The sequence below is a fragment of the Branchiostoma lanceolatum genome, chromosome 6, assembly GCF_035083965.1.
Source record: "Branchiostoma lanceolatum isolate klBraLanc5 chromosome 6, klBraLanc5.hap2, whole genome shotgun sequence".
Lineage (NCBI taxonomy): Eukaryota > Metazoa > Chordata > Leptocardii > Amphioxiformes > Branchiostomatidae > Branchiostoma > Branchiostoma lanceolatum.
The window spans coordinates 10,886,604-10,912,526 of record NC_089727.1 but is presented as its reverse complement, the minus strand read 5'-3'; the positions used below and the strand labels follow the sequence as shown (position 1 = coordinate 10,912,526).

General features: G+C 41.3%; 1 protein-coding gene across 2 annotated transcripts in view; it reads left to right on the top strand.

Annotated features, from left to right (window-relative positions):
- The window catches only part of LOC136436542 (relaxin receptor 1-like), a 40,547-nt gene that overhangs the window by 4,406 nt on the left and 10,218 nt on the right, over positions 1-25,923 (top strand). The window contains exons 2-6 of one of the 2 annotated variants that reach the window (XM_066430588.1): positions 4,612-4,703; positions 5,553-5,644; positions 24,196-24,342; positions 24,805-24,918; positions 25,555-25,666. In XM_066430588.1, coding sequence (XP_066286685.1) covers positions 5,572-5,644; positions 24,196-24,342; positions 24,805-24,918; positions 25,555-25,666 — 446 coding nt within the window. In that variant the 5' untranslated portion in view covers positions 4,612-4,703; positions 5,553-5,571. Of the gene's footprint in view, positions 1-4,611; positions 4,708-5,552; positions 5,645-24,195; positions 24,343-24,804; positions 24,919-25,554; positions 25,667-25,923 lie in introns of both variants that reach the window. The other variant, XM_066430587.1, reaches the window with a different exon arrangement.

Below are 25,923 nucleotides of genomic sequence, written 5' to 3'. Positions count from 1 at the left end.
GGATTAGGTGCCGTAACTGCTGTAACGGAGTTCCTTTTGAAATCGCATCAACGGGTAATGGTAAGGTTTTACCGTCCTGCGAAGTGGAATGCCGCCCATAAACCTTGGTAGATGGTCTCCAGCACTTATTCAAGTCACGGTAAGGCTCCGTCTGCAGCTATAATAAAGATTAGTAGAAAGCAAAGCCTGTCAAACATTTCTAAGTGCTCTTGCAGGGTAGGAAAACTTTGCAGTTTCATGGGTGAAACTATAGATTCCATTTGCGTCTAGAGTCGAACATGGATGATGTGTATTTTTCATTTAGATTCACAGAGTCGCGGGGTACATACTTATTCACAACATCTGTACCCTCAGCGATACAGTGGAGTGAGTGGCTTCGTAGAGTGAGTGGATTCTTCGTCTTCCAAGGACCTACCTAGATATCAGATATCATCACAATCTAACAGAGGCTCTTAAGGTATGCTGGCTATAGATATCCAGTAACACAAACGCACAGACACAAAATAATACCTTCATATTTCTTGATATTTCATGGAGGTAATGATAAGGATCCAAAAATGAGGCCCCGCGAAAACCCGGAGGTAACGGGACACTATCTACAACAAGGACTGCTCTGTTGAGCCATGATAGGCGATTGCATTAGAATCTTTACACTTATGCATGTGAATCAACAGGGTTTCATAACTTCACTGATAACAGATGAAAGGGAATTCGAAACCAGGCGACAATCAGATAGAGGTTCAGTGGTCCTGATTGTCGGCTGCTTTCCTCTTTACCCAGTATCAAATTCTAAAGCCCTTCGGTTTGTATACAGGAAAAATATGGGTAAAAATTAGAACCTGGCACAGTAGAATGGGTAGATTTATTGAAGTCAGTGACAATGCAAATACATCGGCGCATGATACAAACTGATGGTAGGTTAGCAGGACGTACAGTCTTGCTTGTGCCAAGTAACTTTACAGATCTTGAACAGAATAAAATCTGCAGACTTAGCATTAAATGCATCAAGTGAATGTGATATGTGGTAGGGTTTTGGACTTACAGTTTGAATCATCGAAAGCCTTCGTCGTTTTTGCCATTCTTATAGAGTGGGCGACAAGCTGCCCGGTATTGGGCATCATGTCCGACATGATTAAGATTATTGCATAATTTTAGCAACTTTTCCCAATAACTTGACCCAGTCCATGTGGGTTAATGTCCACGCAAGGAGCAGCCAGCTGAGCAGCTGGTGTTCATGACTCACATTTGTCGAGAAAAACTACGCTTCGACAATGTTATGTTCTGCCTAGTTCTTCATGGGTATGTACTTTCCCTCGGGAAAGCTAAATGCACACGTTGTGGTCTGTATTCTATTTACTACATGGGTGACTGTTACTTAGCCGACTCTGGGAATGTCTAAGAATAGCTGAATAGCTCCATAAGACTGACGTCCACCACATCCAACACTCTCTCCACAACTAACACCGGGTTATAGTACCTATAGGAGGTAATCTGTACCAGATAATATAGTCTTTCTATAAGAATATCCACGCCGATATTGGCAGTGTGAAAGTAGTGAAGGTCCTTAGACAAGTTCCAAAGTCGAATGTTTAATATGTAACGTCTACTCTCATGATTTCACTGGATATTCTAAGATTACCATATTAAAAACGCAATAGTGTTATTGAGGCCTTCTGAAGTGCACATACCCGTAGGGTACACGGCCAGATTTAGGACAGTTAATTTCATTATCAACTATAAACTCTTGTATGTGACTAGCATAACTCTTCTGTTGCTGAGACAAACGCTATTGAGATGGCCAAGACTGAGACTTGTATCTGTTGTGTCTGGTGTACACCTGCATTTCTGTCTCGTTATTTTGCGTTGAGCATCGATATTTCATAGCATATATATAGTCTTCTCACCTTCTCACCCTGATGCCTTAAGGCTCTGGTATGTAAGTTGCCATCTTGTTATGAACGCTCCCCACATTCCTCTCTTCTTGATAACTTCTTGGAAGTTAGTCGCCGGTCTCCTTGTTATCTCAATAATTTGATGGAGCCATATTTTTCTTGGTTTGCCGATTGATCCCAGCTCTTTTCAGTTAAACACTCTTTTTACAGCTCTATTCCCTGGCATTTTGTGCAAGTTCCCAAACCATCTCAGTTGATTTCTTTCAACTATTGCCAGTGTGGGCTCAACAGACAGTGTTTGACGGATGACTTCATTTTAATTCTGTTTCTTCTTGTAACCTCAGAGTTCAGTCTCAGTACTCTCCTTTTGGCAGCGTGTATCATACTTTTCAGGTTTTGAGTTAGGGTCCAAACTTCACTCCCGTACAGCAGAACTAATCTCAATATGGTTTTGACGTCTCTGTGTATGCTCTTTTTACTTCAGGAGGGTATACTGGCCACATAGACTTTTAGTGAATTTAATTTCATCTCCGTGATGTCATATTAGCTGATGTCATATTGCTGCCTCGATAGTGAAGCTAGTTGTTTGAGAGCGTGGTTATCTATGGGGATCGCGCCTACGCCTTGTTTTCGGCCAACTCCGTCTTCTCATAACTCAGAAGTGACATATTCCAGGTTAGGAAAGAAACCCTTTTTAAAAGTACTCAACAAGTAGCGTACAGTGGGTTCGTATTTAAAAGAATGGATGCCACAGCCAGAGAACATTTGAATGATGATGATGGCATTCGTGTTCAACGGCCTTTGACCTTGTGGGGCTGCAAAGGTCACTCGTTTACATGACCTTATCTGTAGCTAGGGTCCTGATGTCAAAGTATCCCGTACGTACACCAGATGGTAATATAACGTTTAGACGTCGTCTGACAATGAAATTATTGCTCAGTTAGTAATGGTTGCTTTTTTTTGTTCGGTAGATCTGCGTTGAGCAGTGGCATTTGAAAATATTCAAATCATGACTTTGATTGTGTTGTACATTTTAGATTTTCTTACATTTTCATTTACAGCGGTGGAATTAAGTTTGGATCACGATTTGGTGGTAACGTCACTTTGTGATGAATACTTATTTCGAGTTGACTATGGTACCGGTTGTAATAATCAATGCTGGTGTAATACAAAACATTGATATTGGACAAGTTGTCTCTAAAGCTGTGAAACGAGAGGTATGCCAGAAAAACGACCCAAAATACTGGAGGTCACAAAGCAGTGAGACTCATTAATGTGTTTTTCTCTTCCTTCTTGTAGGATTTACATGAAATATCATATTGAGGAACAACCCTCTATACGGCAAGATAAAAGGTCGACCAACCCTTTTTTGTTTGGAAGTTTAAAGCGAAACGCGCTGCTTGAAAAGTTGCTTTCTTGCAGCAATGATTCTCTCCCGCGGTTTCCCATCCCCTACAGACAGATACTTATTATAAGCTAAATGTTAGTTCTTTGTTTCTTTCTGATACCAGCTTTCCTGTGTTGCGTCTTTTCCTAATTTCTTAATTCTACTGGTTGTTAGACATACATTCGTGTCGTTTCTTTCTCAGCATTTTTGCGTTTTGTCGCGAAGCATGTGCTGGGTCTTACCTTCCATCGTTCAAATGTAATTGGTTCAACACTGTGGCGCACACCATGAAGACTTTATATGGCAAGACCTTGCAAAGTTGTTGTTCAGCGGTCACTTCAGCCTTTACCTTATATGGCAAGGGAGCAAGAAAAGCCAGGCAGCCTTGATTTGCATGACACATATGCGACCGCATGTAACCGCTACAACTGTTCGGAAATATAAATTTTTCTGATGGAAAAAGCTAAAGACACATTACACTTTTATAGGAGGATTTTTGCCACAAAATTGCACGAGAAAAAAAATGATTCTGCCATGAAAACGACCAAAAATCGACATAAATAATACCATGTAGTGAGGTTAAAGCATAATGTACCATCAAATTAGTCGGCTGCAAGTTAGCTCACTCGGTTATGTCGTAGGACTCCGCTTGTCGCATATGATCAAAATGACTCATAGACTCAACAGCCGTTGAGTAACTTTCTTTGGCAGATTTTACTTTAATAACAAAACAGGAAAAGACATTTCACACTCATAAACCTAGACAAAACGCCAGTTTTTTTAAAAGCACTTGTTTCACCAACTACCCTTCCCTCCTCCCTACCTCCACCCCTCATTCCCTCCCTTCTTCCTTCCCGTCCTCATTCCTTCCCCTCCATAATGATTCCCTCACATTCCATCCATCATTCCTCCCTCTCCCACTCCCACTCCTTACCTCGTTCCTTCCCTCATCCCCATCCTCGTTCTCTACCTCGCCCCCTTGTTTCCCCCTTCGTTCCCTCCCTCTTTCTCTCCCTCATTCCCTCCCTCATTCCTCCCCCATTCCTTCCCTCATTCCCTCCCTCATTCCTTCCCTCATCCCATTCCTTATTGCCTCCGTTATACCACAGATACAGCTGTAGATCATACGTTAATCCCAAACAATATGTTAACAGTCTCCTAATATATCCCGCAGCGCTTGGCACGACGTCGTGCGTGTGTCCATGGTGATGAATGTTTACAGGAGATAACAGCCTCCAATTGACGTGCCGCAGCATCGTGAGCTAAACCCCTGGAGGCGAATTTGTCCCCAGTAATGAACCTACTGAGACATACAAACGGTTTCTCCGACAGGACACGCTGTCAAGAGTGACACCTCTGACAGGACAGCTGACATGTGACGACCAAAGAGACGTCTGGAAAGCTTGTTAGAGTCACACAGGCTGGTAGGTAGGTCACTATTAACAAACTCGTCCCTCATAGGACAGCAACAACTCGATCTATGTCAGTAAAGTGTCAGCATCTAATATCTAGCTTCCGGTATGTATGTCTTCAGTTTCAGCAGACTTGTTGATTTCCTGATCGGCGAGTATTCGCTGACATACCCGTTGTAACCCTGTGATAGATTAGCTTGTTTTATGGGAAATATGTAACAGTAAAGAATCCTGATACGTTCTAGTTCTCAATCGCTGCAGAGCAGTGCCAAGTCCGTGCTAGAATATCTAACATACAGACAATTCAGACCATCTATTGACCTACTCTAGTTATGAACAGGTCTGTAAATACCTGTAAGGACATAAGGATGAATTATAAGGCATATTACTCCGGCTTTGGCGCCTTGACTATCATCTCGTAATCATAAAGCTTATATAGCTGCAGTAACTGTTATATAATTGGACTTATTTTTAGCGTCCCTCGCAGACCTTCTACATCTAGGCGGTCGGCGTGTATTTTTTTGAGCGCTGATACGCGATATTCAACCAGGACCAGGTTGTCTTATGCCGGGAAAGGTCTTTTCAGGGCGCCTAGAATGCGAAGGCGATTTCCTACGGCATTAGACTTGACAAAATCTGGGCCATGTTGAAAATCACAAATCAACGCTCCTACAAATAATAAACGCAGGCCACACCTTGAAGATTTGCCAAGGAGGATCAGCTATGTTTTCTAGGCGTAAGCTGCTGTCCGTAGTGGGGAAAACCAGTATCAACAGAAATACGCCAGATCTTCGTTGCTATTCTGACTTGTTGTTGATATTGTTGTTACTATCATTGTTGCTGTTATTATTATTTTCTTAGAGTTAGACTACGCGAGGTAATGGCAGAGCTGGCTCGAGTTGTCTTCCTGACAGCATTATGGGGTATCATCACGTCAAGCGCCAGTGCTTACGGTGAGTACTTTTGTGTTTCATTTCTATGCTTTAGGCCACAGCAAGTAATTTTTAAGGATGACATCAGCGCGCTCATTAATTTTCGCCTGATTTCGAAATAAAAAACAAGAAATTTCATTGCCCTCCGACGGTGGTAAACATGCCAAAAATTGGCAAATATGTCGTAAACGTTGACAGTCTAAGGTGTTTCATTGCATATGAGTACCCAGTGTAGTTCCTGCCCATGATGGTATGACAAGCTGTTTTCTGCGTTTGTTCTAGTTAATTGAGCTGTATACACATCTTCAAGAACAGTTTAATGTTGACAGTCTAAGGTGTTTCATTGCATATGAATACCCAGTGTAGTTCCTGCCCATGATGGTATAATAACAAGCTGTTTTCTGCATTTGTTCTAGCAAGGACATTATATAGATAATGGGGGGGGGGGGGTCTAGTTAATTGAGCTGTATACACAAGGTGTTTCATCGCATATGAATTCCCAGTGTAGTTGCTTCAGATGATGGTACAACAAGCTCTTTTCTACATTTGTTGTAGTTAGTCTATTGAGATGTATACATATCTACAAGGACATGTTTACATTAAATCAAGGAGGTTTTATATTATATATGAAACCTCATTGGTTGAATACAGGAATAAAAGACCTGTTGGTCATGATATCATATTTCGTCGTCTCAATTCTTGTTTAACAAGACTTATGATCTCAAAATTTGAAAATATAGGAATCTTGTTTTTTTGGGCCTGCCTTGTTTTTATTTCGCCCTATCTCATTAATTTTGGAGTCTGCGGATGATGTCATCCATAAAATTTACTTGCTGTGGCCTTATTTGTATACGAACATGAAAATTATCAAATTCAACAAAATGTTCTTTTCAGACAAAGATGGTCGGGTACAGATGCATATTGATAAGATCGCACTTATTTGAGTCCTGTTGTGACATCTTGTGACATTCAATTCCTATATTTCTAAGTTGATAATGGACAATCTATATTAATGATGTTAAGAGGGAGAGTAAGTGGTGTTGGGGCCCCTAACGTTTCTTAGAACTGCAGGTTGATGTTGTTTGACACTTTGAAAGAGAATAACTTAAGAATGGTATGACGGATCGTCATAATTTTCAGTATTTAGTGGACAAACTATGCAGTTAACGTAACAGCTTGGGAAATTAGTATCTGATTAGTAACGACTTTCTAATCATCCCCTCTTTCTTTCTTTTGAAAATGTGCAAATATGTGTGATTCATCTACGATATCAGGAAGATTATACATCTTCATTTCGTTAGCCTGACGAATCGCGCGCGGGCCAGCCGGTCCTATAACCGGGGTCAATAACCTCCGGCCGAGAGCTTGAATGTGTAAATACAGGCTATTCATTTCGTTAGTCGTTGATAAAATGCCGGAAATTAGAGAAAGGAAGCAATTCAAAATACGATAACACAAATACATAATTGAAGAAGACAAGAATCGTAGGCATGATGTTCATACCACTGGGTTTAATTTCATGACTAATTTGTACATTAGTTTGCATACAATGTACATTACGGATGCGAAAAGCGACACCTGTGGATGTTCTAACACGTTTAAGGGGTCGCCTGCAATGAACTGGCCACATGCGCCGTACGATCATCATACAATCGAAAAATGAGGACATTTCTGTGATAGCTGCCTGCACATGGCTTATAAAATCCAACTTCCTTGATACAACTATGACTGTCTTAGATCCTTGTCGGCGGTTAGTTTGTCACAGTCTACTTGATGAAAGCCTACGAAGCCGCACTGATGAATTGTGTAACGGTACCGAAATCATGTTTGACAACATTCCTCTTTCCATGTTGATCATTGGACTCAAACTCTAGTTACCGAAAGCAAGCATGGCCAAACCAGTCTAGCAAACTAGTTCTTGTACACATTCACACTTCAAACATGAGGAGTATTTCTCTTGACGGATGTGTGGGGGCGGAGGTTCTTTTCATCATTTTGAATGTCCACTGCTGACTTTTGTGCTGTGTAGATATCACACAGTCTGACTGTTTCAATCGGAAGTAGGAAAGTTACCGTGACACATCTCACCATTTTTACGAAATAAAAGATGTGCATCCCTCCAACCTTTGGCACAAGCTGGTCACGACGTGCGTCCGACGTAATGAAGACGTTTTCAGGCATTCCCCACTCGTTGGAGGTGGGTTAGAGGCCAGCCAGGCTCACGGTGCAATCTGCCTCAGTAAATGGATTTACTGCACATCGGATCTTAAGGGGATGAGTTTTTAATTGGGGTGACTGATCTCTTTTCTGCAGAGAGAATAAAGCATCATGAAGAACTGTGTCAGAATAACTGAAAAGATTGTCATTATTCGTTGTAACGTTACATGTTAAGCTGACGTGAAATTTATATAGAGGAGTTTTGTGTGCGAATGCAGCATACGAAACTCCGAGATTGTTCCTAGATTTCCGCGGCGCCACCATTATTCGAAAAATCACAGCTTTTCAAATGTTGTACTTATGAGACGTTAATGTGAAATGTTAACGTTGCAGCAAGCAATTCAGCCTGGTTTTCCACCATCGTTTCCATAAAGCGCTTCTATATCAATTTGAATGTGCTTCAGATTTACAATACGGTTTATTGAGGAGTCGTGTGATTGTTGAAGATTAGGTGATATGAACGCTGATACGGTCTCGCGGACGAGGAAAAGCATGGGACCATTACGGAAACCTTTGCTGTGACTTGCATGACAAAGTACCCTATGTCAAGCAATAAACGTCCCTCTAAGCCGCCTTTCCTGTTGCCCCCTTTTAATGGACGTTTGGTTCGGAATGAAGAGCCTGTCAGGTCGCCGAGAAAATAGGCTGGGAACGGTTAAGTGCATCACGTTGACATTCCTTCACCAGATCAGCGGTTAGAGTCAATTGGTACAGCTTGACTTTCTGTCAGGCAGGACGATGTGCGTTTGTCATTTCAGAACACATCCATGTTTATAGATTGCTTTTTCTTGACAGTTTTTCGTTATGTATCATTATGACTAAACGTTTTGTATGACATCTTTATGTGAAGAGAATGCGTATCATCAGCCCTATTCACCATGCGATTAGTATGCATAGCTAAAGGTATTTTCTCATTTTTTTTATTAATCATGCAAATTGGGCCATTATTTTTCAATATTCATATTCATTACTGTTCCTCTCAAACTAAGTTACGTATCAAGCATATTAAGATTCCTGAAATTTGTCACAATTGAAATATGAATTATGCAACAGCTTTTTGAGTGATGCACCTCTTGGCAAAGGTAAAAATGACGGTTTCATTTTCAAGAAAGTCAATACATGCGCATTGCACGAGTGTAACGGTAGCCGAACGTGTATTTATTGGCCTCTAGATCTGTTTTGACGATGAGATTCTTGGTTTCGGCAGTAGAATTAGTCCATACAAAGATACGCGTTGGTTTTGTTCGTTATTCATTTGTGTGTTCCCCACTGCTTCCTTGGACAAGCACCAGACGTGAACTGAGATGTTAACTCCGAAAACACTCTAGGAGCCCAAACGTTCGCCACTTAGTCAGGGGAAAATTGTAACCATGTTAGCATACATATTTAACTCAGACCTACACGATGTATTATGGACCCAGGTTTTCCAATTCTCTAGGATTGTTGGATAACCGAATTTCGAATTCCCTCGTCTCTTAAAAGTAATGTTTTCAATAGAAAAAAGGACAGCATTCTCATGACATGCCCTGCGCAAGGTCAAATTTACCGACGTAGACGCCTTTCAAAGATAAAGGGAGCACAAAATGAAATGATTCCAGACGTGAACATGCATATATCGATAAAGGTATGCAATAATCGAATGCAAGGTAGGAAGTGTTATGGGTAAATATTGCGCTGAGCCTTGCGATGCTCCCCGTCTGTGGATTATTCTACGAGGTAAAACTACAAATGACAGCAGGTTAAAGCCGTTGTTTCGGTGGAAAATATATCGTTCTGCTTTGAAGTGGCCTATAGGCCTCCCTTTCCGCTAGTCGGTGATCGATGACCGACCGTACAGCGACCAAAATTAGCATTGCGTGACCCTTGATTTCATAATTGGAATATGACGCAAGAGATGTAAAAGTAAGATTAAAAGTATCTAAATTATTACTAAAAATGTTTAATACATCGTTCTTATTCTACTAACTCGTTGAGCAGTGTTTTCGGTCGCTCAGCGGTCGCAGCCTCTAGCGGAAAGGGGTTGTGAGCCAGGTTTAAGCCTAGGTTACACATAGCCGAACATGGCTCCCGAACGCTAGCCGACTTGAGTCGGCGGTAGTTCGGGAGCAGTCTGACCAGTTTTGGGGCCACGCCTATCTTTGGCGCCGAACATGCGCCGAAAATGCGCCGATCATCTCCTAACCAGTACACGAATTACTCCCGAATGGGCCCCGAATGCTTTCTAGCTTACTCCCAACCATCCCGACCTCTAGCCGCAGACTGCCGAATCTCTCCTGACTAAACCCCGACCGATTGCAGACCCTCTCACGAATTTAAATTGACATATTCAGCGACTTTCAAAAGAGGGGTCATTTGCGGTTTTAATTAAAATAATCCATTCTATTATGTTGTTAACATCACCGAGTGATCGAATTCGGATCATGGCTAGCTTTAATACTGCTTTTAGTGTTCTTCTTTGTTTTTGGTCGTGTGAAGTCGGGGGTGATTCGCCCACGTCCCGATAATAGTCACTTGGTTGAGAATTAGTTAGCAGAGATTTGTCTACGGCCTTGGGGTGAGTTATGGGTAGGTTGGAAACTAGTTGGGTGTAAGTCAGTAGTGTTTCTGGCGTGGTTAAGGTTCTAATTTTACTACTGACTCAATCCCGAATACCAGCCGAGCACTAGCCGACGGCGCCGAACACCAGCCGAACACCAGCCGACCCATTTCAGACCCTACGTCAAGAGCCGAATGTTTTGAAATTTTCTAAACATTCGGCTGGCGCAGCCGAACACCAGCCGACTCAGCCGAACGCCAGCCGACTCGACCGAACGCCAACCGAGCTAGCTCCCGAATTACTCCCGAATCACTCCAACCATGGTCGGGAGAGAGCCGGGAGGCCATGTTCGGCTATGTGTAACCTAGGCTTGACAGAAAGAAACAAAGAACAAACAGGATGTTTGGTAGCTGTTGATGTGACGGCGCTGATAGTGCACGATAGATAGCGTACGTACCCTGCTGCGAAGTGACGTGGCCATGCACCTTTCTAAACGAGTCCTTCTTTGATCTGCCATTTGGTAAATGTAAGTCGACGGTATCGCTCAGCCCTGGAGATATCTGATGGGAGTCAGTGTACCGTCGCAAATGTCTGTAATGGTGTTCAAAGAAAGATAAAAAGGTTTCTGATTCTCCGCTGAGGCTTACTTGAGTTTTTCGGCTCATTTCTTTCTATCATTAAAATGCCGACAGGATCCGGACTTAAGCATTTCTGAACAAAAGCGGTCTTATAATTAGTGTACGGCCTGGTGACCAGAGTGTTAGGGGATAAGTATTTAGTTTTAAGGAAAATATGGGTGTTGGATCTTTCCACAATATCATTTCCCGCAAAAGACTGCATCCATGTGTCCTTTATATACACCAGGTTCTGTGTGCAACAATGTGCAAAGCTTTCAAAAGAGCATATTAAGGCATAGATTAAACGGGTCTGCCTTTTTACCGGAATGCCCCGGAATGCCCTTTTTACACCGGAATGCCCCGGAATGCCCATAAAGGAGGGTGAATTCTACCGGAATACACCATGCTTTGATGAGTAAACATCACAGGTTGCTGTATTTTGGCATGAAATGATATATTTATGGCCCAGGGAACGAGAAATCACTAGAAATTAGTGATGGCCATCGGCGTCGGCAGTCGCCATGTTTGTTTTTATTGCGGATTACAATGTTTGTTTAGCGAGAAGTACACAAAAAGGAGGTGAAATGTCGCAAATACAGTATGCTTTGGTAAGTTGCTAAACATCGCAGGTTGCTATACTTTGGCAAATGATAACGTATACGTGACCATGGGAACTAGACATTACCGGGCGATCCCGGCCCGTCGCGTCGCTAAGAAGCAAATCGGAATAAACAATATGGCGGACCCTGTTGAATGAGTGAGTGTCCAGTCTTTGAAACAATAATCTAAAGGAATCTCTCAACCTTCACATGTGCACTTTCACATTTTACTCATCATTTCATAGACATCTCACCGCATTAAGTAGCAGAATGCAGCACCAATCCCCGACGCCGGTAGCGTGGATTTTGCCCGTTTGGGATCAACTTGGTAAATCTGGTCTTTGAATTCCTCCGACTGTCTGGTCCGTTCTCTTGTCAATTAGCAGCGCGATGCTTTTCGCTGGCATACGAATTCGAAATTGTAGCATAACTGCTTATTTCTTATGGAGTGTACTGTATATTCTAAAATTCCGTGGCTTTCTATTTTGTTTCCGTCGGTCAAAAGTTCTAAATTGTTACTTAATTACCTTCGCCGAGAAGGTTATGCAGAGGGTAGCGTTTGTTTGTCTGTTTGTTTGTCTGTCTGTCTGTAGTGGACCAGAATAACTAAAGAACGCCTTGATAGATTGTTTTGATATTTGGTATGTCGATAGGTCTTGATGAGACCTGAAAACGATTAGATTTTGGGCCCCCTAGCGGCTTCTTACGGTACTGCAGCAGAACTTCCTGTTTTGATATCTCGTGTTCTGGACATGCTATGGAACTAATTTTTGAGTGGTACATAGATCTTTGGACAGAGAGTAAGTGGTACGAGTTTGGGCCCCCTTGGAACTGCAGGAGCAGGTTTTGCATCTGACTTTGAAAGGGAATAACCCAAGAAGGGCTTGATGGATGGTAATGATTTTTGGTAAGTAGATGAGTAGCTTGAGTGATGATATACATGATTAGATGCTTCTTATGCAAATCAGTTTCTAATTTGCATAATTAATGAGGACAGTTTATACATCCGCCAAATTCCATGATAGGACTCTGAAACATGTGACATATGTACCTGAGGAAGAGAGAAATATTAAATTATATGAACTATGCAAATGAAGACCTGATTTGCATAATTAATGAGAAAATACTATAACAAGATGGCCTTGATGGATGGTCATGATTTTTGGTATGTGGATAGCCTGTGTGATGCTTGGTATGATTGGACGATAATTATGCAAATCAGATTCTAATTTGCATAATAAATGAGGCAACTTTAAAAATCCGGTTTGTTCCATGATATGACTATTCAAATTGTAACTGAGGAAGAGAGGGCTGTTAATAGATAGAAAATATGCAAATGTGGTCCTAATTTGCATCCTTAATGACTACCTTGTATTATTCCACACTGGCAAATGACGACAAATTCATACATTTGATACTTTTTTTGTGGCATCGGGAAGTTATGTGAACATCGTTGAATCAAATTATGTTGATAAGGGCCTCATTTGATAATTGATTGCGTTATAATCGATGTGGGACGCGTGCGCCCACTGGCCTTCATGATCAGGCGGTAAACTCGCGACCGCTTTGAATTTCTATTTTGTGAACTGTATCTGTTCAACATGTTTTGTACATGTTGTGACCTGTACTTAGCCCAGTGTGGCAAAAATGCGCAATAAAGGTCTTCTTCTTCTTCTTAATTCCTCCCTTAGGAGAGCATAGCTTCATCACACTTATTAAAGATATCATAAACATATCGCCCGGTGATGTCTCTAAGTTCCCAGGATCCTGTATACATCATTTCATGCCCAAATACAGCAACCTGCAATGTTAACTTGCCAAAGCATACTCTATTTCCGAAATTTCACCTCCCTTTATGTGTATGTCTCACCAAGGAGGTGGCCCCACTAAACAAACATTGTAATCCGCAATGAAAACAAACATGGTGACTGGCCGGGGAACTATCGCCGATCGCCTTGGATTTCTAGTGATTTCTTGATCCCAGGGTCATGTATACGTTATCTTATGCCAAGGTATAGCAACCTGCGATGTTAACTTACCAAAGCATACTGTATTTGCGATATTTCACCTCCTTTTTGTGTACTATGACTACTGTAAGGCATTTGATCGCGTTTGCCACAATGTCGCCATCTGCCGATTGATTGATCTCGGTCTACGGCCTTCCCTGACGAGGTGGATCACTAACTTTCTGACAAGCAGGCGCCAGTTGGTCCGGTACCACGGGGTTCTTTCTGACAACGTCACTGTTACATGCGGCCTGCCTCAGGGCACACTGCTTGGCCCGTTAATCTTCATTGCGTATATCAATGGTGCCGCTCGTAATGCTGTCTCGAAGCAATGGAAGTTCGTAGATGACTTGAATTTATTAGAAGTCAGACACCCTATCTCAGCACCTTCTAATATACAACGTGACCTGACTGATCTGGAAAACTGGTCATACGACAGTCACATGAAGCTCCATCCTGGCAAATGCAAAGTTCTTCATATATACTTCAGTAAGGTCCCGTACCCAACACCTTCCCTGAAAATTAACAACATCGAATTACAACAGGTGAAAGTGATGAAGATCTTGGGAGTATTCCTACAGCACGACCTGCGATGGAATTCCCACGTCGACGCCATCTGCAGCAAATCAAGCCAGCGCCTGTTCCTACTACGTAAACTGAAACATTTCCACATCTCCACTGAAGATCTCGTCACAGTCTACGTCACATATGTTCGCCCAGTTCTTGAGTATGCCGCTACTATCTGGCACTCAGGATTGACCACCACACTGAGCAACAGAATCGAGAAGGTCCAACGCCGTGCTGTACGGATCATTATGGGCGCGGACTACACGTCTTACACTGATGCCTGTGCTCACTTGGGTCTACCCTCCCTCCAGACACGTCGTCTTCAACTGGTCACAAACTTTGCGAACACTCTCAGTCAATCTGTACGTTTCCAACACCTTTTGCCATCCACCAGAGGTCACATAAGTAGGCGCCAAACTAGATCGTCGCATAAACTTAACGATCCTCGTTGCAATACAAACCGATATCGCAACAGTGCCGTACCATTCATTGTCCGCTTGCTTAATACGTATATGTAATGTCTATCTCTAAGATCTTTGTATATTGTCTTAAAGAATTAATGGTTTTAATAATTAATGTGTGTTTGTATCATGGATTTCGTATTTAATTGTGTAATGACGTGGACGAATTTTAATGTGAATGCTACAGCAATAATTCAGTCTGTTGACTGCTACTGTTGAGCATTATTTTACCTTCTGAAATAAACCATTCATATATACTATGACCCTGCTATTTAAACCAAACATTGTAATCCGCAATAAAAACAAACATGGCGACTGCCGACGCCGATGGCCATCACTAATTTCTAGTGATTTCTCGTTCCCTGGGCCATAAATATATCATTTCATGCCAAAATACAGCAACCTGTGTTGTTTACTCATCAAAGCATGGTGTATTCCGGTAGAATTCACCCTCCTTTATGGGCATTCCGGGGCATTCCGGTGTAAAAAGGCAGACCGGATTTAACCCTGCAATGACTTTTACTGAGAAGGTTATGTTTTCCGCAGCCTTTGGGTGCTTATTGGATCGTTTGTCTACTTGTTTTTTTGTTGTTTTTTGCACGTATACATTGACACACAAATCAAAAGTATAGATAGAGTGTCATTATTGGCCATAAAGATTGCAACTTTGCCAATATATAAAGGTTATATGTTGTCGGTGTCACGAGCTCTTCTGTGATGTCATTTCTTGGTTTGAGTCGGGCTTTCAGATTGGCGAAGGTATGAGGTCTACGAACTCCATGCTATGAAATCGGTACATTAACCAAGGAATATAGACACACATCTTCAAGTAAATGTGCCAAATTAATCTTTTTGGCTCACAATGCCTAAGCCAATGCCATTTCTAAAGCCCCTCTCTCACTGGACCCGCGGCACACTGGCGGAGTCGCTGCGGCCGATCGAATTAACAAAGCACTCAACGAATTTCATCGACAAAAAAAACGAATCTTTTTAAGCTTTGGGTGCTTTGTTGTCTTTTGGTCATACTTGTACGTTTTGAATGATATTCCCATTATAAAGTCAAGGGTAACATAAATCCAGTTTAGGACGCAGCGACGCCGCCAGCAAAAAACTCATTACGTTTTGCGATAACCCTAAGGTTTTTGCCCCTCGGCTGATATTGCTAAGAAAAAGGATAAGGTTCGTCCATTTGGCAATCTGTTCACAGAACCGTTGGCAATAAATGCCGCTTATGGATGGATGGTGCCGAGAAAGACGGGCGCCTAAGAAGTGTAATCTCCTGAAAGGTTGTGTGGGTTACTCCAAGACGATGGGAGTGTGGCGACTACATGTTCCATAGAAATGGTAGATAAAAAAACGAGCCTCGTTACTCAAAATAAAGAGATTATAAACGTGCCAAATGGTGTATCTTAAGCTGGTTTCAAGACGAAATCGACGTAGAATAGTTATTGTTATTGATAGATGATAAATTGTAAGCAGAGATTATTATACAACTCGAGTTAAAATTCAGAAATACGGCCCCTGGTAATGGATTTCAAATCAGGAACTCCTCTTTAATTTGCTAGAGCAAATAATACCAATGATGGCGAATCTTCCGTGAAATAATAAAACTTTTTCATCCTTATCAAATGAACAAAAATACGATCAATACCATAGTCTGTGTATAACTGACAACGTTATCTGACTAGTCCCATGTGTAACTATCAGTAACTATTTTTCGTAATTTTCGCAAAGAAATTACGTTAGGAATATTTTCTTCAAATACATTCCTGCGATGCCGCGGAGCTCATTTGTTCACCAAGGCACGCGCATCTCTTGCGCCTGGTGAATCTTGTCGCGGGGTCTGAAATATTTCAGCTGGAAAATTACGTGGTAAACTCCAATGCACTGCTGAAAATTGTGATCCTGACCCCACCCATGTAACACAACAAAACTGTGAAAATGAAAGGCCTTCGAAAGGAACGTTATCTTCAAACTTCAGGCGAAACATTCCCCATTTTGTGTGGCAGTATTCACATTCTAATTTGAACAAGCGCGTTGGTATCGCATTAATTTTGAGCTGGTAAAACTTGATTCACAGACCAGACAAGTTTGATACAAACGGGACCGCTGTCAACCGTTCCTCCCATACTAATGAAAAAATATTGCTTTGATACTTATTCTGCCCTTGGAACGACTTTCACGCTACAGAAGGGCTGCGAAATTCGATTACTGAAGGCAGAGGAAGTAATATCTTGACATTCGTGTTATACGTAACGTCGAGGTTGGGTGAAACTCGCTGACAATGTTACCCATCAGTGAAGTAGCGTATCATACATTTCTTCCACGTGTATTTCCACAAAATTGTTGCTATTCATATTTTGAATATGTCTGTCTAATTTTTAGGAAATGTGCTGAGATTTGTTGAATAGCAGAATACGACACGCTTGCTAGAGGGATGATTTGAATAGCTTCTTCTCCGCATGTGCCTACAAGAACTGCTGCCCGGCGGTAGATTGTAATTCAGGCTGACACAGACGGGTATCTGCTGGAAAATGCTACTTATTCATACATTCCTGCAAACGCCAATTTATGAACTGACTCCGGCAAAGCGGCTCTTCTTCAAGTTTTATTAATTTCTATTCTTTTCACACACACACACCGCATACACACATGCGATGATGAACAAAGTTTTGACCGGCAATATAAGTTTAGACTGCCACTTTAACTTCATTTTAGCATGAACTAGAGATTGAACAATAGACGCGTGCAAATCGGCGAATCTGGGCAAAACCCCACGTGAAAAAAGATAGAGTCAAATAACGTACGTCGGATCATCTCTAGTAAACCTTTTGTCCAATGTAGGCTAGCCCCAAGATTTAACGTTTTCTCTCTGGAGACAGGGAAGCTTCATATTACGATAGTTTATGCCTAGTATGCAATCCTTATAGCGTAGAACGCCATGAATAGAGACCGTACATTTGGAGGTGATATATTTCCTTGTTTTTGTCTACTCATAAAGAGTCACAAAGTTTTACTCACCATTAAACTGCTGCTTTGTAATTTTCACCATTAAGAAATGCGACCCTTCCCATTTATTGGTTTCCTCCCGTAACCCATACTCCAAATGGGAATCTGGTTCTCACTGCTATTCCCTTCCACGATCTCGTAAAAATCGCGACTGTAATTCCGGTATTACAAGAGAACGAGGGAAGACATACCGTGCCATTAACTCCCATTTTTGTATGCTGCTGGGTGAACACATTAAACCATTGTATGTTTTATTGCACCTCTTCAATATACGTATTGCCGTGGAGTTGGCCCGACTTATTTTTAACGCTCTCACAAAGAATTATCAAGAATGTCAATTTCCCGTTTTATCATAGTTTGTACATAGCTATAGCCCATTAATATTATAGGGTCAGTTCAACTGGCGCCTGCTTTAGAAGGATGGAAGTGGCTATGTTGGCATTTTCAAAATAAGCAGTTTCCTTCCAGCGTTATGAGAATTTTCAACTGTACTCCATTAGTGACCAGAGCATCCTACATAATATATCAAGTTAAGGATATGGCTCATAGTAGCTTATCCGTATCTTCTGAATATTTTAGAAAGAATTCCAGTAAGGGGCAGTGATTCAGATTTTATGAGACGTACTGGTCACGTGGCCACATGCCTGTTATCCTGATTCACACGTTATAAGGCGCATTAACGAGACCACTCGGAGACAGCGAGATTGAAGGAATCTCCGAGTGAAAATATATGTCCAACTAGAACGAGTCAAACATTTTCCCCAATTCAGCACAGGAGTCTGCCAAGCGCTAGCAGACGTTTTCAATTTGGTGTTCATGCGCATATTCCGAGTTCCGGATGATATATTACCGAACACTTTGTTCTCTTATAGGTATTAAACCATTCTCTAAAAGTTCTACACTCTTGTAACGAAATTTTAATTTTGTCAAACTTGTGGCGTGTCTGTATAGAACTTTTCTAACATATCTTTTTCCGAACAGGACCATAAGTCAAATATCTAGCTTTAATTATCAAAGGCCTGAAACGTTGTTGTATGTCACTCAAGGATGCTCTATTTTGAATCGCAGCACCTATAGGTATGTTGTGTTTTTCTAGGACTCAGGTTCACTGAAACGTTGGACGCACAGATTGAGTATTACATGTAGATAATACAATATGGCTTGAATATGGCTTTGGTGAATACGAATCGACACACATTTCACACCTATTTATATAAATACATGTGAAAAATCTGACTCACAAATATCGGTGCATCAGGTTTGAGTAGTCTCACCATTCTTTCAAAACACTTAACACAAGGTTACAATCTTACTTGATACGCCCTGTGACCCTTGACTCACATTCTATGAAGGAGGAGACAGCTAGTCTGAAGTGCAAATTTATGGAGAATAACTAAAACTTGTTTCTAACAACGTCACTGATCCTTCCTTCATCGTTCAGGAGTCACTAAATATTGTATTGTCATGATAAATTCACGTGGTGACCTGTTTGATTCTTGGTGAATAAATCGTGCAGATTCACATGAAAAAGACAGTCCAAAAGACTGCACTCCAAAATACTGAGTGATGATATAAGATGAGCGATGGCAACCTCTGGGCCAACATAGACCGAGATGACCGTTGCAGATTTCCACTTGAGAACTAGAAAAATGCACAAATCGCATGGAATAATCCAAATAACTACAGTCCAGGAGACTGAGCAGTTATAACTAGTGTAAGGCAAGTGCAGGCGGCCCCTGGGCCAGCTTGAACCGAGATAACCGCTGCAGACTTCCAACTGAACACCTAGGAGACGGAGACCATTCTAACAAGATCCGAGCAAATGGATCCCCGTAAAGGTCGTTTTTGGTATCACGCTACACAACCTTTGACGTGCTCCACACGGCTGGTGATGTTATGAAGCCACGGTACGATTGAGGGCAAAGATCAAATGACATTGGCGGATACAGTTGAAGGACGAACGTTAATAGAATACAAATTTGAACAGGGCGTAATAAACTCATTACAAGCAGATATGGCAGATTATCAATTTACCTATTTCTGTCTGCCTGTACATTCTAGAATAGAGCAAGGAATCGAAGATCCCATACCTTCGTAAAATATCTAGAGGTTTGTAAATCTATTGTTTTATTGCAAGTTTCTCGCTGATTATTCCTCAATAATTATGTAAATAGGTCCAAATCTAACTATGGTCACCATAGTTATAGATTATAGGCAGACAGAAATAGGTAAATTAATAATCTCCTATATCTGCTTGTAATGAGTTTATTACGCCCTGCGCAAATTTGTCTTCTCTTTACGTTCGTGATAGTTAGCTTTAATTGACGCACATATGTCGCAAGTATGGTGTCCTATCATTTACCACTAAGGAATGATAGCACTTTCATTTCAAATATGCAAATGATGGACTTATTTGTATAATCAATATCTTGTAATGTTAGGCCCACTTTGCATTACATTTGACACGCATAGAATTCCTACACTGGAAAATACCGAACTTTTAGTGCTGAATCAGCATCATTCCTATTCTACAAGCGTCTTAAATAATAATGGCTGATTGGCACCATCCTACAACACAATTACCGTTTAATACATGATTCAATTACCGCCTAATACGTAATTCATTATTATTACCCTTGCGACGTCATGACGTACATATTGTCTGTAAAACTGCACGATCCTTATCGTAATCATCATCCCGTTCCACTGTTGTAATTGTCTGCGCAATCATTGCTTCGTCAAGAAGGTTATTTTTCTATGCTTGTCTGTGTGTCTGTTAGTGAACACGATAAGTCGCCAGGATGGATTGTTGTCATATTTGGTGTGTTGGTAGGTATGTGGAAAACCTCAAGATGATTAGATTTTGGGAGAAGTACTTTGCATAATTAACGAGAAAAGTTTTAAAATGTGTCATATAACAGGATTAGTCACTGTACCAGCCAGCTGAGGGAGCTCAGTCTGGCAGTCTGGTGACCCTGGGGTCATCTTCCAGAAGGCCTGGCTTCCGCCCTCCTGTCATGTGGAATTAATCTATACATGATTTATATAAAGTCTGTTTCTTAGTTACAAGACACATTTCCCTCCAAAATTCTGTGGTAGTCGTGATGGCAGGTCTACTTGTTACCTTCGCCAAGAAGGTTATGTTTTCGTATAGCGTTTGTGTGTGTGTGTGGCCATGGGTCAGCAGGATAACTCGAGAAGGCCTGCATGGATTGTCTTGATATTTGGTATTTGGGTGGGTCTTGATGCGACCGGGAAATGATTCGATTTTGGGCTCCCTAGCAGCTTGTTAAGGTACTGCAGCAGAACTTTCGGGTTCGATATCTCGCGTTCTGGACATGCTGTACATGTGGTCATGATTTTAGAATGGCAGATAGTTCTTTAGAGGGAAAGTAAGTTATGTAGGTTTGGGCCACCTAGCGGCTTTTTTTTAACTGAAGGAGCCGATTTCATTTCAAACTTTGAAAGGGAATAACTAAAGAAGGCCTTGATAGATGGTCATAATCTTTAGTACGTAGATAGCTGGAGTGATGGTTTACATAATTAGATACTTATTATGCAAATCAGTATCTAATTTGCATATTTAGTGAGGAAAGTTTATACTTCCGCCGAATTTCATAAAAGGGCTCTCCAACATGTGACATGTAACTGAATAAGAGAGAAATATTAATATATATCAAATATGCAATTGAAGACCTCATTTGCATAATAAATGAGAAAACACTAACTCAAGATTGGGTTGGCGAATCATGTGGTTTTGGTAGGTAGATAGCTTAAGTTCAAAATCATCTTTATTGCAGAGGTAAAACACAAAAGACACACTTTTAAAACCAACCACATACAAGATGAATTAATTAAAAACCTAGGCCGACCCCTTACTCAGATCAATACAAATCTGGAGGGTGCAAGGTAAAAATTATGTGCATCCGACTTCCGATACGTATATACAGGCTGTATTGCACAAGTTTAACGATATTTGAAGTATTGCACTGTTAGTGATACATGATAATAATATTATCTCAAAATGTACATAGCTCTCAACGGCTGGAAAACAGCCCGGACGGTGATTCCCACACAGGGGTGTTCCTTGCGCAATATATTGCGTAGGACGTACAAAGGGCGCAGTGCCCTAGCCTTTGTTTCAGCTTTCTAACTTCACAATCCTTCCTGCCTACAGGACACAGTGATTTCAACTTCTTAATGTTCTCGCTATTAATCCAACCCCTGCTCCCCACCTCTATTGTAACCACTGTAGCACTATATTGACTATGGGAGATTATCTCCTCCTTAAGGTTTTCGTACTTTGCCATTTTCCTATCTACAGCTACTTGGGCATTTTGTTCAAATGGTACAGTGAGTTCAATCAGAGTCAGTTTCTGTTCAGTTGTGTTTTGTATGGTAATGTCCGGTACTAGGGAGGTAGGCAGGATGTCCGGGGGTACTGTTGTGTGTGTCCCGCCCTCTAGGACGTCAGGACTCAGGTCACATCTTATTGTAACTGGAGTCTCCGTCATGGAGTGCCAAAGCTGTAGAGTAGTTACCAGTTCCTTCAGCACACTATTGTGGCGCCAGGTGTATCTGTCCGTCAGCGCCACTGGACAAGCATTCAGGACGTGACGAAGTGACTGATGACCTTGACACAATGGGCATTTTGTTGAGAGGAGCTTTCCCCAACGGACTAAGTTGTCCCGAGTTGGGAGCCAGTTGATCATCCCGTTCACAGCGAACTCGAAGACGCCTCGGGGGGCATTGTGCAAGGAACTTCTCCAACTTAAGTCAGTTCTTTCGGCTTCCAGCAGTTCTGTCCATCTTCCTTGTACCATAAGTGTGCTGCAGTGGTCCTCGAGTTTACTGTCATTGGCCTTTTGCAGCCGGGCTTTGGTTATTTGGCATAGTTGCTTTTTGGTTTGCTGGGAGTTCACTTGTCTGTTTTGGGGATCATCGGTGGACAATGTTGTTAGGCTTTGTTCGACGATGGAGTGGCATTCCAACGTTCCCATTGACTTCCGTGTGACAGCCGATTCCCTTTCTACTTTCGCCTCAAGTGCATTCCTGACGCTGTCGTCCCCTGTCGTCAGGGCCGTTGCTATTACATTCGCGTGTTGTTGCATATAGAGTTGTTCCACCGAAGTGAGTCCTAGCCCTTGACTATGGTAGATTATGCTCGGGTTAGATGACCTCTTCATGTTGGTCCATTTTTTGAGGTACTGGGTAACACAGTGGCTTAGCTCCTGTATTTGGGTTTTAGTGACATCATGAACAGTCAGGAGGTACCTTATGGCACCCTGGACGTACATTCTGTATATCTCGCACTTGTACTCACCGCGGACGGGGGAGGCGTCCACGTTCATGATGATTCCACGTTGTGTAGTTGACCCGATAATGGACCCTTTCAGAATGTCCTAGAAAATCATATAAATATATATATGATTATATATATATTTATATGATTAGACAATAATTATGCAAATCAAATTCTGATTTGCATAATTAATTAGGATATTTAAAAAAACAGCCGTGTTCCATTATATGACTTTTCAAATATGTGACATTTGTAACTGAGGAAGAGAGGAATGTTGCTAGATAGAAAATATGCAAATGAAGACCTAATTTGCATAATTAATGAGAAAGTACTATTACCCCGTAACTCAATGACAATTTCATCAACTTGTGGCATTTGGGAGTTATGTGAATGTGATCATCGTTGAATTAAATTATGCTAATAAGGACATCATTTTCATAATTGATGATAAATGTTAGCATAACCTTCTTTGTTAAGCTCATACTTCTGACAACTTCTGTTATTTGGGTGGAGAAGATTATCAACTGGTATGATTTATAATTGATGAAAAACACGTCTCATAATACGTCAGTCATAAAGGTTAAAATCATTTGGCGAAGGTATGAGGTCGTGGAACTCTAGTTCTTTTTAATTCTATTCTATTAATTACATTGTCATCAGCAATTTATCACTCTGGTAGTTTCGGTGATGTCACTCTCCAGACTTTAAGGCGGGAGCACAAGTTGGATTGACGGAAGAATGATTCATTTCACTTATAGGAAATTGCAGTGGAGGCTGAGAAGTGTGACAGAATGAGAGGTCTAATAGTTGATGAACTGGAAATATCGGAATGATGATAATGGTGTTTGAGGCATTGCACGCAATAATAATCGACACGTTGTAGGATTTATTCAGTGGTTATGATACTATCATCTGATGGTAGAAAGTCATATCCTTTCAAATCGAACTCACCACAAGTTGCGATAAATATAACATAGCCAGCTAGTCTCAATGCCAGCTAAAACTGGATCTTAATTAACTGTAAACTCGACTTAGATGGACATAGGCCGATGATGATGGTGATGATAATGACGGTGATGATGATGGTGATAATGATGACGGTGATGATGATGATGATGGTGATAATGATGATGACGGTGGTGATGATGGTGGTGATAATGATGATACATGGATACAAACCAAGATATAGGGGGGGGGGGTCACCAAGGAAAATACATAGGCATTTCTTTACGCATCAGTGTTTCTCTTTTTATTTCAGACCCTGAGGCGATATTACACTGTAGAGAACCCTCCCTATGTCCTTCAGGGGAGTTCCACTGCGGTAACCTGACCAAATGCGTACCACAGGAGCTGCAGTGTGACGGCCAGGACGACTGTGGAAACAATGAAGACGAAATGTTTTGTGGTAAAGATTCCAAATTCCAACTGACGATAATAAGTAGTTGATAGTTAAAAGAGAAACGTACTGGTGAAATAGATTCGTATATTTCACTATCTGATATTTTGAATTCCATGTATATCGTTTTGGTATGTACGCTGAGATAGATAACAATTTTTTGGGACGCTAGAAATAAATCTCATTTCAATACGCAAGAGCGATTGAATAAACTTTTGAAAAGCCGCAGCAAAGACAAGCAACGGTATTTACTTGCAATTGTTCTCGTATTTATTCAATATACATGTAGAAAACGAAATGCTTTGCAGAACATGATCAACGTAGCATGTCGTTCAACGTTGTAGCGAAATACTGTTGCCTGACGTAAGTCGTTGATGAGCACCTATGAAATTCAAAATTTAGAGCAATGCTTTAGTGCCATGCAACGGTCATGTCTGTAATCAAAGGCTTAACGCTGCTTATATTGTTCAGACGACAACACCCCCGCCGAAGTGTTCGACGAGAAATGGGGTGAATTTTACGAAGAAGACATTACAGATCTAGAGTACGCCGGAGCAGAAGTTAGATTTGACCTTCCTCTCTGTGGTAAGTTCACTCGTCTGGTATATTGCCATGATTCAAATGTCTTGTTTTCGTGGCTAAAAGCCTGCAATCGTGACTTATTGTGGTCTCAGGTAAAGATTTCCTCATTTGTAAACAAGTCTTGTGTCAAGACGTTTTGTTACTTTTGGGTGTCCTTTACCTCTGACCTTACCCACAATCCCCTGCGGCAATGGAACAATGAATTTGCTCCAGAACAGAACTTAGCAACACGCATGTTCAGATAGATGGGCTAGAAAGGTTATCACCACTCACATGGAAAATATGATATAATCGCAATGCAAACTGACGTTGGTAGACCACATGTTGACAAGAAGCAGTTGTATATGTATAAAAGTGATTTAATGAATAAGGTACAAAATTAAACATTTCTCCTTTGAGGAAATAGATAGGATGGTAGGAATGCGTATCCTTCGAAAGTGAACTAACTGCAATGTGTAAAACGTTTTGTCTTTATGCAGAAATTCAATGCTGGGGTTGAGGACAGACACGGGATGTCGAAAAATTAGTGGCTTAGTCAGTAAACGAACTACAGCTCCACTTTTTGTCGGTTAATTTGGCATAAACTTAACAAAGCTAAGACACGTTATGTATGAATCTATAAAAGTGGTTCTGTTTCAGTGCTGGCAACAGTTCCGCTGCCCTGCTTGTGTACCCAAAGGACGTCCTTGCGCTGCGACGCACAGAACATCACTCAAGTACCTCAGGATATCCCTGCACAAGTCACCAAACTGTGAGATCTCACGATTATACTTTATTCCTGGATACTTAAATGTACTCTGTGCCAACTGCAAGAACACATACATGTTGCGGATTCAGCCTCTTTCCAATTAATGACAAAGTGTCTTAAACATGTGAAATATCTTAAGGAGGATTAAAGGGATCAATAATTGAGATAGACCAGCGTTGCAATTAAACCCAGCTAATTTAGATATAGCCAACAATTGTATATAGTACCAGTAAGCTATTGTTACAGCAAAGTCAGACACA